Raw genomic sequence first — 14,552 nt, 5'->3', positions numbered from 1 at the left:
TCTTCTGCTACAGGGATCGGATCATCAAACTATTTGGCCATGGCATGCAGCTAAGGATGAACTTTATAAAAATTAAACATGTGTTTACATTGCTGTTTCTATGGCAACGGAGGGGTGAACCTGTTGTAAATTCGCTATTCGCGAAGTGCTGTTCGCAGGGAAATTTTTAACAAATAAGCTATAGGATATTGTACTTGGTCGACACTTAAAGGAAGTTTTATTAAAATCTATAAGAGGAATTCCAAAGACCGACTGGTTATTCTACAGCTTTTCAATAGTTTTTATAGTAATACAATTGCCTCGGCTTTCCTCATTCCCCTTCCCCCCCCCTTCCCACCCCTGAAATGGTGCCCAAACCCCTTAGGAGAAACCTTGGATCTCTAAAAAAAGTAATTAAGGTTTATTTTTTGTAATCTGCTCTTAAAATTTGAGAATACAATGGAAAACGCTACAGTTAGTTGTGTTTTATAATAGTACATGAATTTTCATTTTTGCTTCTACAAAGAATGACGTCAACTAGTGGGACATAATATTGGTATTTTCAGACCCATTTTCTGGTACAGCCTTCGCCACATTTTAGCCACCAAGGTACGGATTTCACGTCACTATGGCCACCAAGTTACGGATTTCACGTCAATATGGCCACCAAGGTAGGGATTTCACGTCAATATGGCCACCAAGGTACGGATTTCACGTCACTATGGCCACCAAGGTACGGATTTCACGTCACTATGGCCACCAAGGTACTGATTTCACGTCACTATGGCCACCAAGGTACGGATTTCACGTCACTATGGCCGCCAAGGTACGGATTTCACGTCACTATGGCCACCAAGGTACGGATTTCACGTCACTATGGTGTCCAATTCCACCGAATCTCGACACGATATTTTGGTTATGCGTCTCGACAACTCGATGACTGGAGTTTTGTGCCCATCTTACCACATGAAGCCATGCGGCTTCTCTCATGAATCAAGTTAGAATCTAAGCGTCATAACGTGACCGCACAGTGAAGCTTTCAGCTTTATTTGAAGATGCCCAGCTATAGTTATTTGTCGACCACACTGCCACATCGCATGACTAGCTCTAGTCAGTATCCAAGCATTATCACGCGACCACATGGCGTGACATGGCGTGAGGTTTATTTTAATCTGACAGCTGTAGCGTGCCCGTGTTCCAGGGTCGTCACGTGTCCACATGGCGAAACAGTCAGATGTTTATTTCAGGCTCAATAGCATAAGTTATGTGCCAGTGTCCCAGCGCGATTTTTTCGGTTTCTTTGTGGGCTGGATAGGCTCAGGAGGTCTCATGGGCTCACTCTGCTTGCTGACCTCCCACGAGGAAGAACTGGATGAGGATGCCGCCCGGAACTGGTTCTTATACTGTGCCTGAAAAGTGTGAAATTGCAGCAGATTTCGAAGGCGAGATCAACCGACTAGGAAAGCATACAGGGGGAGGGGTGATTTTCTCTTTACAATATTCTTGTTTCCCCTCTAAAAAGCAATGAGAGTAATACTGTGCACCTCCCCCCCCCCCCCCCCCCCAGCCTCGCCTCTCAAACAAAATAATCTATTCTCTCGCCATAAGCTCTAATCTCGTTTTCATCTTTTTATGAAAAACTTAACCCAAAGGTTCAGCACGAACGGGACCAGGTCCTATGCCAGGTTCTGCCCCTAAAAATAAAATTACAAGAAAGTATAATTGAACTAGACTACGCTACACCTACAAATCGTTTTTACTTCGTTTTATGGAGCTTCGTCTTGGCGATCCTTGTTGCTTGGTATTACCGCTTGACGCTTGCCTTACCCTTTGGCCTTATCTCGACTGGCAACCAAGATTAGCATATTCGCGACTCTCCGAATGAGATCTGCGATGACTTACCAAAAAAGCAGATTTCATCGCCGACACTCGGCCGCCCATGGCTGGGCCCGGGGACGATGCTTGAGCTGCCATGGCCGATGAATAGCTAGTTGCCATTGACTCACTGGAACTTGACACTCCTTGGGCCTGCAATCATCACGGTTGGTTAGACAGTCTGGTTCTACAGCCGAATTCGTTGTGGCGTGACCTCGGCGAATCCAAAAACCTTTTCTCGTTTTCGGAATATCACGAAGTCAATCAACCGTCTAAACCAATCGATGGCTTAACTGTCGCGTCTTTTTTTCGCGTCAAATGTTTACTTACAGCTTTGTCCGGCATGCCGAGGCCCGGACGCTCTCGGACACGAGGCTTGCCACCACCTGCACCCTTGCCACGCCCTTGTTTGAAGCGAGACTTGCGGAACCACGAGTTCTATAACCCAAAGATAACAATCAAAGATAATATGATACCGCAAATAAGTGTGGGAATAGCTGCATTTTCTAAATATACAAAAAGAGAATACAAAAACTATATAGGAATGTACATACAATGGCGCTATAAGGCTAATTGATTGTTGGATAAGTAAATATAAGCCTCATCAGCAAATCACCCGCCAAATTTCACACTAGCACATACCTTCATTGCTAGTGCCATGAGTGACTCAGGGACGACTTGATTGGCGATTTCCTAGAGGAAAATGATTATTTGTAGTTGTGATCAGCAATTTTCTTCAGGAAAGTCCCCCAGTCTGTATAAGTGGACCATAAAGTAAAATTCATTCCTTATTTCCCAACTGTATCACAAACTGTATAAAAATAATTGTTATACACAGCACATTCTGTTAACTTGATAAACATAGGACTATAAGTTATAGTTGTTATAACAGGCATATATTCTACTCTTCATAACAGATTAGACTATCCATTATCGTTGTTATAACAGGCATATATTCTACTCTTCATAACAGATTAGACTATCAATTATCGTTGTTATAACAGGCATATATTCTACTCTTCGTAACAGATTATACTATCAATTATCGTTGCTATAACAGGCATATATTCTACTCTTCATAACAGATTAGACTATCAATTATCGTTGTTATAACAGGCATATATTCTACTCTTCATAACAGATTATACTATCAATTATCGTTGCTATAACAGGCACATATTCTACTCTTCGTACCAGATTTCTGACAAGGTCACCAGCAAAGTTTTGGTCGCTTTGGGTCAACAACGTGTAGGCGTTGCCTTTCTCTCCTACAAAAAAAAAAACAGTTAAACTAGTGATTAAACTAGAGCAGACTAGATTTTTAACCAATGATGAGAGTGAACTAGGGCGTGACTAGGGCTGGGGGGAGGAGGAGGGGGGCTGGAAGCAAATAGTACCAGCGTTGTTGCTTCATTGCTTCATTGAGGTGATGGCGTCGGAAGCGACTTCAGAACACTCTGAACTTACTAAGTTCCTAAGTTACCTACCATCCAAGAAACAATTCAAATGGAATTCGAATGCAAAGTCACTTTTGGAATTTTGCATTAAAGAACTGCAGGATGGAGATCAAGACGCTTTGATAAGTCATTCTTCAAAAGAAAACTCCGAAGTTTACCGATTCGAAAATATAACGGTGAACTTTTATCCGTCTACGAAGACCGTACAACTGCAGGGTACTGGTAAAGATTATCTCATCAAGAAACTGATGTCTTTACTTGATTACTCTGGACAGACAAATCAGACAACTGATTGTGATATTATCGAACAGGAATCTATTGTAACTGAGCAAGAAACAACGGATCCAGTCGAACTCTCTGAACCGTGTAGTTCAAAGGTCGCCTTAAAGGACAGCTCAGATCAAAAAGGTCATGATGACCGATATCAAGAATTTCTCGATTTCAAAGAAATGATGAAAGGCTTCATTGAAAAGTTTGACAAGAAATTATCCGATCTTAGTATGGATATGAACGAGCAACTAATTCTAATCAAAGATCTGGAATGCCAACAGAAGAATAGCCGGAAAGAATTAATTATGGAAATGGATCGGAAGCTAGACGAAACAAAGCAAGATAAAGTCCTTGCTGATCTGAAAGGTTTGCAGAGCTCACATTCCAAACTTGGAAATAAAATTCGCGAGACTAAATTAGACCTCGAAAAATGTGAGCAGCGATTGACATTCATAGAAACCAAAATCGAAATGGACGCTGAAGAATCCAGCGACGATGACTCAGAGGACGAAGAGAGCGGCGAGCCATCGGATTCTGAACAAGTGGAACAGGTGGAACGACAAATTAATACACAAACAATACTGCGGACGACAGTGGCTAGCAGCTCTAGTATCGTAAACTCTCCAAACACGAACGATTTGCCGCAGCTTGCTTCTAGCGGTAATATTGAATCACCAATCAATGGAAATCAACAACAAATAGAACTTTTAAAGACAAATATGAATTAGAGAATTACCTTGTAGCCATCCCTAATGTGAAACATAGAGTTGCGCTAACAAAACTAAGAATAAGTAATCACCAATTGCAAATTGAGAAAGGCAGACACACGAGGCCTTACACAAAGGAAAAAGATCGGATTTGCCCAACATGCAAAAATGACGTGGAAAATGAATTTCACTTTCTAGTACAATGCCAAACATACAAAGAGCTACGAAACTCAGTTATCCAAAATTTGCAGCGCAATCAAATTACACAAAAACGCCTTTTCAATTTACTAATAAATCCGCCAACTCAATTAGCAGGGATAGCTGCAAGGTACATTTCCGAATGTTTCAAGCTAAGGGAAACGCTAATATGAAAAATTAAACCTAAAGCACAATAGAAATCTGAAGTAAGCAGAGCTTAATAGCTGTTGTACGTCTTATATACGTACTATTTTACCTTTTTTAAAATTTTTTGGTCACTAACCGATGTAACTTTACTGTTTCAAGGGACCAATAAATAAAATCTGTCTGTCTGTCTGTCTGTTGTTGGGCAAAATACAAAGATTTTGCAGAAACTTCAGCCAGTATTGTTGAGAAAAACACCCAACTCATTGCTAAGCCCTAAGGGCATATTGTGAAATGTCGTTAAGGTCAAACTTTTAACCATTTTGCCAGCTTTTTTGTCTTGTGATGAACTAATGAGTTACAGCTATATGTTCAGTTCAACCAAATCAGACTCGCTAGACGTCTAACCAAATCAGACTCGCCAGTCTAATTTGGTTGCATTGTTAGCCCTTTCAGTAACTGCAGTCCCAGGCAAAAGAGGACTAAACAATAAACAATACTGGCAATGCTGGCAGTTGTATGCCAATACAACCCACCTGCTCGCCCTGTTCGCCCAATACGGTGGGTATGGGTGGTGATGTCACGTGCTACGTCATAGTTGATAACTGTTTTGATTGAAGGGATATCCAGGCCCCGAGCTGATTAAACAGAAAACCAAACAATTTATCAGCAATAATTAAATAAACAAACAAACGAATGACTGAATAAAAACAGTAATAACAGCATGAATGCAAGTAAACAATCTGGCCCAATATCTAATTGGGATATATATCGTGTACTTTATTACACTTAAATTTCGCGTCATTTTAATTTCGCGAATTTCACGATTTTAAAAGATTTGCGAAAATAAAGAGAAGTGAAAATGAAGTGTCTCAAAAATTAGGATGCGCTAAAGTTAAGTGAGTACACAAGAAGCCTTTGGGGAAATATTGGCCGTTTAATAAGCTTTATGGAAACACCTTGTCTATTTAGTCATGTCATGTACATATATTACGGTAAGGGGTTGAGTTGGACTTGGACTTTTAGATTTTTATGAAACTAAATTTAACCCACGCATCTTTTTGTTACAAATTGTTTCAGTTTTGATAATTACAGCACATTTAAATTCCACTTGTTTGGCTTGATTTAATTATCCCAAAATAATCCCAAAGTGATCTGGTTTTTACGAAAATAGGAAAAATCGCGAAAATAAAGTGTCGCGAAATATCACCATCTCAAAATCGCAATTTTGAGGTTTTGCGAAAACTAAGTGTAATAAGGTATATTACAGTACATGGGAGAAATTGTAAGAATGTACGTCTTGCTAACCTGCTACATCTGTTGCAACAAGAATAGGGATCTCCCTCTTCTTGAATTGTCCAAGAACTTTGCTTCTTTCAAACTGGTCCATGTCACCGTGAAGCAAAGCGACTATTCAACAGGAAATATCGACAGTGTTTACAATAGGAATTATCTCTACATGCCATATGTTGCCTAGAAGGAAACTGTATTGTTTCTCTCGACTAACGGCACTGATTTATTTCATCCTTAACCACCCCTGACCAACTGGAACCCCTCAGCAACCATTCTATACATTTGAATAGGCTGGAAGACTCAGGGACCGCCATGTGTGGGACTGATCTTTGAGTCGTATTGTAAATATTCAAATATCTTTTTTATATAATTTTCCATGTATTATTCTTTGTTTTGGCAATGAAACGGATCGATTTTCATTGGTTAGATTGATTAAATCTCACAGTTAATCAAGCTGATTTATTTCCCTCAAGAAAGGCTGAAATAAACTGTGACACAAAACATACAAGTCATACAAGTTTGGCCCAGAGTCTTTAAGCACAAAGAGGATTTTAGTTTCACAATTTTCATCATTCAATTCTGACAGAATATGCCACTACAAGTACCAAGAGTTGGTAAGACGCAAAAAATTGAGAGATGATAGCTACAGTGAATCACTGTCTCTGAGGAAGCATCACAGACCCGCATCCTAGGTGTTCTTTTATACTACCCCCTCCCCCCTTTGAGAAACCTTTGGTTGATATGTTTCATTAAAACAACCTCACTTCTTTCAATACTTATGATTCCATCAATTCACTATATATGATATGTACTGTACCTTCAAAATCATTCTTTCTGAGATTTGTAGCAAGCTCCTCACTGTTAAGCTTCTTTGTGACGAATATCAAAACACTTCCAGCTGAAATGACCATCAGTGGCATATGAAGTGGTAAGAAAATCATCTAAAAATATAAAAAACAAGAAAAAAAAGTACCTGATGCAAATGAGACAAGGTTCTGTGTGAGCCATTCCCACTTGCTTGGCATGGAATTGAATATATGGACTATCTGGGTCACATCTTCATTTGCCTGGAATAAGAGAAAACTCTTCTTAGTACAGTAATTGGATCAGAAGCAATACATCACCTAAACATTGTGCTGATAGGCACTAGAGCTGAGAAAAGTCAAAACAATATCCTAACTAATTACTAACCTAGAGTCATTTTATCTGTTGGGCAATATGCAATTCTGTAATGCCCTCTGAGGCAATACAGGAACATCATAGCCACAAATTAGCCAATCACAGATTACACATATTTGTTGTTATATAATATTTACAAAAAATATGAAATCTTCCAGTTTCAACTTTAAATGTTTCTCTAATCTATCTCTATAACATTGTGCTATATTTTCTTTAACTAAAGCCTTAACAATGAAGTATTTGGATTTGAGGGGGATGGGAATATAAAGGTCTCCAACAATTGAGTCGTCTTACCCCCTCCTTAATCCTCCACCAATAAAGTTGCCTTACCCCAAGATCTCCACCAATTGAAATTTCTTACCTCCCCAAGTTCTCCAATAACTACACGAACAGGATCAACCAAGATATCCCTGCATAAGTGTTCGACTTTCTTTTTAAATGTAGCACTGAACAATAAAGCTGAAATCAAACAGCACAATGGAACTGCTAAATTAAAATATCACTAAAAAACAAGTACTTCTCAAACAGAACTATCAACAAACAAAGGGTTTACATACTTTGCCTATCGGGGCGGACATTGTTTGCTATTGACCGAACTTGAGGCTCTACAATGAATAAAGGCAATATCCATTGCTGTTACATATACACACATAAATAAAATATAATAATAACACACAAATGTAAAGTGGTGAAAAGATATAAATTGTGAATGTAATTGGGAGAGAGAAAGAATAGATGCTTTGGTATATTGTAACTTAGTAGAATGGTGAGAATTAATGGTTTACAAACCTTATGGTGCCTGTGTTTTGTATGCTTGGTAAGTGGACAGTAGCAAAAAATGGCAAAGTTCAAAATGTAATGTCATCTAAGCTTGATTTTTTTGCATAGATGCTCCTTGTGTAATATAACCAAGGATTAGATAGTATTTTTGGTAGATGATCCGTTCTTGAGATATTGCAAATTGTATGACTCTTGATTTGTCTGAAATTGCCCAATTTGGGCGAAATTGCTACTTTTTTCATGATCTATGGCAACTTTGCTCAATCATATCTCAACAATGGATCATCTACCCAAAAATACTAAAAGCTTATTCTGTTTTATATTATGTATGGGACCTGTAGGTAAAATATAAACAAAATGTGAGCTAGCACAACCTTAAAATTTAAATTTTGCCATTTTTTGCTCCTGTCAGTATTGTGACTTTTATTGTGGCCTTGGACCTGAGTTATAAGTGCGTTATAAGATGTTGTGGTGCCAGTCATCAGTTATACCCCAAGCCTGTGTATCATATAGTAGGCTTTCTTATTTGTTTGCTAAATTAAAGCTCAAAATAAACAAGCAAATAAATTATCCAAAAGAACTCCTGCTCCTTTAATAATTGAATTATCCAATTCATAAAAGGGCACCCACCAAAACCCATGTCGAACATCCTATCTGCTTCGTCAAACACCAGGTATGTCACTCTGTGCAGGTTGGTGGCTTTAGCTTTCACATGGTCAATCAAACGACCCTGATAATGTAATAATCAGCAATCTAACTTCACCAAAGAATACAGTAGGAAAAATTATTTTGGTGTATTCCCATGTAGGGGTGTAATGGTTCTGGAACCCCCTATTTTTAGCCAGCATATATTGCGAGACAGAGAGATAACAAAGAGGAACCCAACTTAATTTCAAAAAGCCTGATTATGGCCCAGAATTAAATCTCTTTATTATTCTTTTAAAATAAAAATACTGTGAAGTGTAAGATTTGGCCATTTAGGGCAAATGGGAATGAAGCACCCCAACCCTCATAAGCCCCAGTCTTTTGGGGGAAATCTGTCATTCAACAATGATTATATATCCCTTTGACGTTTTAAAGTACTCACTGGAGTTGCAACAACTATTTCAGCACCCTCTTGTAGAGCCTTGGATTGTTCGTATTTGTTCCCACCACCAAATACAGCTACAACATGGATGTTGTAAGCTTTGCCAAATCTTCTAGCCTCTGTATAGATCTGCTGGCAGAGCTCACGGGTGGGTGCACAGATCAGTACAATAGGCCCATCTCCTACTTGTAGCTCAGGCTGGTCCATAATATGCACAAGGGCTGGCCACAGGAAAGCAGCTGTCTTACCAGAGCCTGTCTTGGCAATGCCGATGATATCCCTTCCACTCAGGGCAATAGGGAGAGCCTGAGTAAAAAATAATGATTTTATGTAAATAATTTACCACCCTGGTTTTTAACCCATTCATTCCTGAGGATTTGTTAGCACAATTTTAAGAAAAACAGACCAAAATCCGAATGGATTTTTTCATGCTGAGGTTAATTTATTGGGATTAATGATACAATGCAGGCATAGGGAGGGGTCTAACTTGGAGGTGTCTAGCTTGGCATACAGATGTTTGCATTAATAATTGTGACTGATGGCTGTAAAATGGGACCTGATGGAGTGCAATAAATGTACCTATTAGTAACTTAGTCTCTAGTCTTTATTAGTAGTTCAGTATTTTATGTCTTTTTTATTTCTGAGTTTCAGCATTTGTTTACAAAATGATCAGAAATCAAGGTTGATATTGTGACTTATTTGCTTGGATGCGCTTTTGAAGAGAATGTAATTAATGAGGTGACCTCCTAGGGAAGGAAGTATATAGATACAAAACTATAGTAGAAATGTGGGGCAAATAAAATAATGATAAAGAATACTAGCATCTAAAATATCTTATTTTATTCTATCTATTGCAAAAAAAAACTCTTGCAACATGCCAGATCCTGTGTTTTATAAGATTTTATGACAATCAACAGACAATCACTAACAAGTCTTGTACTACTGACCTGGCATTGGATTTGTGTAGGTTGTGTGTATTCAAGTTTTCTAATTGAGGCCATCATCTGTTCATCAAAGCCAAAGTGGGCAAAGCTGATGCATGGGCGAGCAGGCATTGCCCCCGAGACTTTTATACCCATTTTTTTCCTGAGATCATCAATCTCTTGCTTTGACTGTTTGGTTATTTCAGGGTGTTCTTCATAAAAGTTTTTATTGAATGGTTTGTAATCTATCTGCATAACAACAAAATAATTATATTAGGCATAAAAGGGCAAGATCATAAGCTGCTGTACCTGTTGAAACATGTACACAAATAAAGTACAGATGTATTATTTTATCAAGCAAACAGAAACAAACCATAATAAATAAACTTTACCTCAGAATGATCAACTCTTGGGAGTGGCTCAATGATCTAGGAATAAGTAAGAATTGAGGCATGCTCTACAATACATTCTAATCCAATTTTCAGTTTTACTAAAAGTATCAATAAACATTATGCACCTTTGATTTTTCTGGAACTATTGGGTTGCCATCACTGTCATATTCAATCTCTAGGTCTTCATCATCAGTATACGAGACAACTGGAGCATTCTTTATGTAATTGAAATACGACTCCTGGTCATCTTCATCTTCTATGTCATCACGCCGAGCTCTGAAAGTGCAAGTACATCACGTGGTAAAGTATTGGTGTATGGGATTGGGCAAGATGGTTACATGTATAAAAGTAATGGAAATTTGTTAAGTATAAAGCTTCCACATTGAGTATCATACAAGGGCATACAATACTAGGCTTATGAAAAAGATTCAAAGCAAATGAAAGTGAGTATATATGGTTAAAGTCAATTTTTTAACAATGGCAATATGGTGAAGCCATGTCTACTTCTCAGTAAAATCTCTTTAAGCAGATTAGAATGTACAGAAAATGACCAATCACTTGGTGACTTATAGTTATATTTGGAAGAGGAGACATAATCTTCAATCATATCACAAAATGTCTGTCACATAATGACAGACATTTTCCAGGGCAATGAGGAAAAACTAGGAGGACAAGTTACTAAGTCTAATGGTTCTTAGAAACAAAGTACAAATCAACAAAGTACCCCATAATTTCATACTTTTCACTGTATTGTTCATTTGTGATTGAAGGGGCATGTTTACATTGAATGGTGGATATAGTACTTTTTTGCTTACTTTTGCTTTTCCTTCTCTGTCTTGTTAGGTATTTTTGAAGTGTCTTTTTTCACCTCCTCCTAGATGAATGGAAGTTTGAAAAATGAAAATGCTAAATGATGCATCAGGATGCTGAGGAGGCAATTATACAGTACTGAGAACATTATACATAAATAATACAAATAAGTTGAATACTTTTGATACATTTAAATAAACCTTACATAGTACACTAATACAGAGAGATAGGGAGGGAGGTGAAAATTCATGTTAGTTTAGGTCAAATATGACATAACAAAAAATTGAATTCAAGTTAAACCTCATGGATCTGTCAATAATGACAATGTACAGTATATACCATGTACCATTTAGTGTAAGTGAGGATTGTAAAGATGATTCCTAGATTCCAAAGGGTGCAGAAAAAACACAAAGCAGGCCTACAGCTTAAGCATCATTTAGCTGAATAACAAGCCAAACCTCAATTCCTTTCATGAACTTATCAAGTTCATCCTCGTCATCACTTTCTTCGTTTGGTTTGTTTCCTGGACTAAGAGGTCTGTACATTGCATCTTGACCAGCAGCAAAACGGCCATCGAGGTCTTCTTGATCATCATCATCGTCATCATCAAAAGGCCTGAGTATCATAAGGATTATCATCATTATAATCACAATCACCACCATCATCATCATCATGATCATCACCACCATCATCATCATCATAATCAAAATGCCTGTGTATCATATAGGCTAATCATCATTATCATCATCATCATAATCAATAAGCCTGTGTATCATATAGGCTAATAATCATCATCTATGATTATTATGTATGGGCTAATAATAATAATAATAATCATAATCATAATTAAAAAGCCTGGGTATCATGTAGGCTAGTAATCATCATCATCATCATCTGAAAGTCTGTGTATCCTATAGGCTAATCATCAATATCATCATCATCATAATCAATAAGCCTGTGTATCATATAGGCTAATAATAATCATCATCATAATCAATAAGCCTGTGTATCATATAGGCTAATCATCATCATAATCAGAGGCCTGGGTATGATATGGTACCATATTGGTTAATTATCAGACTTATAATCACTATTATCAAAAGACCTGGGTATCATCAAAATCATTAACATCAAATTGCCTGGAAATTACTATATTATGAAACCTGCAAGCCCCACAAATTCTTAAACCAGGGTTTTTTTTAATCAATTAAAAGAAATGTATTGGACAATCATTAGAAATTGTCCTAGGTGATATTAAAGGAAAAAAGGACATAGTTTTCAATGTACAATAGCATGGTCAGAGCAGGGGTGAGAGTTTCCACAGGTATTTGTTGTTAATACAACTTTTAACAAGTGATTCACCAGGCTATAGTTCATAGAAAAAAAAAACTATTTTCTATTTTTTATATAAAATGAGACAACAACAAGTATGCACACATATCTTTGTCAAGTTTGGTGTCTAGTTATTTATCTTATTTATCTTACTCTTATCTAAACTAAACCCAATCTAAATAAGAAAATCTATGACTAGTATTTATAAACATAATAAAAACTGCACTTCATTACTCTTCTTTGATGTTTTCAAAACTCAATCATTTAAAAGCATATCTCTAAATGAGACCACTAACAATACATGGCATTAAAAACCTTACAATTGTAACTCTACGTTTGAAGCTTCAAGTAAGGAAACTGTAAAACCACTTGCATCCTTGCTTTGCTGAACCCAGCAATTTGTCCATTACCTATCTAATGTTGTAGACGTTTAAAAAACTTTTGACACCAGGGTTTTAGAGTAGGCAGTTGAGATTGATAAGAAAGGGGTGGAAGTTATTTTATTCTATTAGTTCAAATAATACTTGAATCAACTTTCTTTTAAAGTAGCTGGCGCTGGGTGGAAAATAGCTGGTGGTTGCACTGGCCGCCAGCAACTAATGAAAGCCCTGGACACTTAGTTATGTAAATTGTACATTCTCGCCAATGTACTTTATAAACACTAATCATTTGAAGGGAGGGGTACTTATTTAAATAAATCACAATTGGGGCGCTAATAAAAAATAAAGGCACTCACTGGAAATGAGACAAGAGAAGAGACAGGGGCATCAAATATAGGGGGATACCACAGCAAGGTATGCCAATCGCATTTTCGGTTACTTTAGGTTACTTAGATGCGCCGCCTCTAGCCAGGCTACACCATTCCCCCTTTGCGTTAGCGAAAGCTATAAAAGGTTATAAACTTTAAGACTTTAAGACTTTAAGACTTTAAGGTCTACCATTTTTACAATCAAACCTAAACTTGCTACTTTTCTCCCACTTAATAAAATAAACCACCTACATTCTTCGTTCTGGCGGAGGAGCCCCTTGTCTCTTTAGTGGCCCTGCTGTTGGCTTCGTTCTCGCAGCTCCTCGATTGATAAGGGAAGAAGTTTGCGGAGTTGACTCTTTCTTAGCGCTTGCTAAAGAGAACCCCCCAAAGCCAAAGCCACGAGGCCTCCCGCGGCCTCCTCTGTGAAACATCTCAATATGAGGTACAGTTTTCGGATCGAAGTCAAGAGTAGTTTTTTACCCTGTCAAGTTAGGGCAACCGAAAAACCTAGAGAATGCCGCCATGTTGGAATGTGATGCGCAAAACATGTTACCATGTAGAACCGAAGCGCATATTAAATAGACAGCCTCCGCTGAGATATGCAGTACCACAGGGAGTCCATGACAGATGGTAAACGCAAACTTCGCCCATTTATCGTAACCGAAAAATACCTTTTGTAGTGAAAGGTGAAGGGTGTCTAATACATACGAGTGTGACCGCTAGACACAAAACGAAACGGAGTAAATTCGGTAGAATAGGGTACTGCCGTCAGACTAATTTTTTCATGGGACAAAGATGGAAAGGGTCCCATATTGGGGTAGGAGGTAGAGCACTATACAGAAACGTTAAGAAATATTAGAGCCACGCCCGCACTAGTAATTTCATACTATTGCACGATAATAAAGAAAACTACACACGTTATTCCCCTATGAATGTAGTGACTTTAAATTCATACGATCTTATTTTTCGTACCGATTTCTTCCTACGTAACTTTATCTAGTGTTTACGGAATTATCTAAAACAAAACTCAAAACACATGCCCAGCTGTCGATCAGAAAGTGACATTGACCGGAAGTTAATGATAACGGAAATAACAACAGTTCGGTTGCAAAAGGTTGTGACGGATTGTGATGGTGTCAGGGGTGTAGCCAGGGGGCCTGGGCCCCCCTTCTAGCAGCCAAAAATACAGTAAATGTATGACAAATTATCTAAAATACAGGAAAAAGATGCCTTGAAAGGGCCTTTTGGGATCCCTCCTGTTACAAATACTGGCTACGCCGCTGAGCGTGGTGGTGTGTGATAGAGTGTGGTGAATTGTAATGGATGTGATGGTGTGTGATGGAGTGTGGTGGATGTGATGGTGTGTGATGGAGTG

General features: G+C 38.0%; 1 protein-coding gene across 1 annotated transcript; it reads right to left on the bottom strand.

Annotated features, from left to right (window-relative positions):
* Positions 1-200: 200 nt before the first annotated feature.
* Positions 201-13,724, bottom strand: LOC5515489 (ATP-dependent RNA helicase DDX42). The gene is made up of 19 exons (XM_001635570.3): positions 13,427-13,724; positions 11,553-11,709; positions 11,100-11,158; positions 10,410-10,560; positions 10,285-10,320; positions 9,917-10,141; positions 8,970-9,275; positions 8,513-8,612; positions 7,660-7,707; positions 7,464-7,561; positions 6,897-6,990; positions 6,741-6,821; positions 5,939-6,040; positions 5,167-5,268; positions 3,049-3,122; positions 2,497-2,547; positions 2,185-2,292; positions 1,882-2,007; positions 201-1,388 (listed from the first exon to the last, which is right to left on the bottom strand). The coding sequence occupies exons 1-19, from the start codon at positions 13,606-13,608 to the stop codon at positions 1,242-1,244; spliced, it is 2,247 nt and encodes a 748-aa protein (XP_001635620.2). The 5' UTR covers positions 13,609-13,724; the 3' UTR covers positions 201-1,241.
* Between the last annotated feature and the right edge of the window lie 828 nt (positions 13,725-14,552).

This window comes from Nematostella vectensis, chromosome 2 (assembly GCF_932526225.1).
Source record: "Nematostella vectensis chromosome 2, jaNemVect1.1, whole genome shotgun sequence".
Classification (NCBI taxonomy): domain Eukaryota; kingdom Metazoa; phylum Cnidaria; class Anthozoa; order Actiniaria; family Edwardsiidae; genus Nematostella; species Nematostella vectensis.
Note: the sequence above shows the minus strand (reverse complement) of the source record. Positions and strands in the feature narration are given on the sequence as shown.

Bases quoted from the DNA above. Each gene is read 5' to 3' on its own strand.
- LOC5515489 (XM_001635570.3), bottom strand. From the start codon at position 13,608: ATGTTTCACAGAGGAGGCCGCGGGAGGCCTCGTGGCTTTGGCTTTGGG. The intron at 11,159-11,552 runs GTTTGGCTTGTT...CCATTCATCTAG, and splicing joins AGTTCATGAAAGGAATTGAG to GAGGAGGTGAAAAAAGACAC. The intron at 6,041-6,740 runs GTACAGTACATA...CCTGTTGAATAG, and splicing joins CAGAAAGAATGATTTTGAAG to TCGCTTTGCTTCACGGTGAC.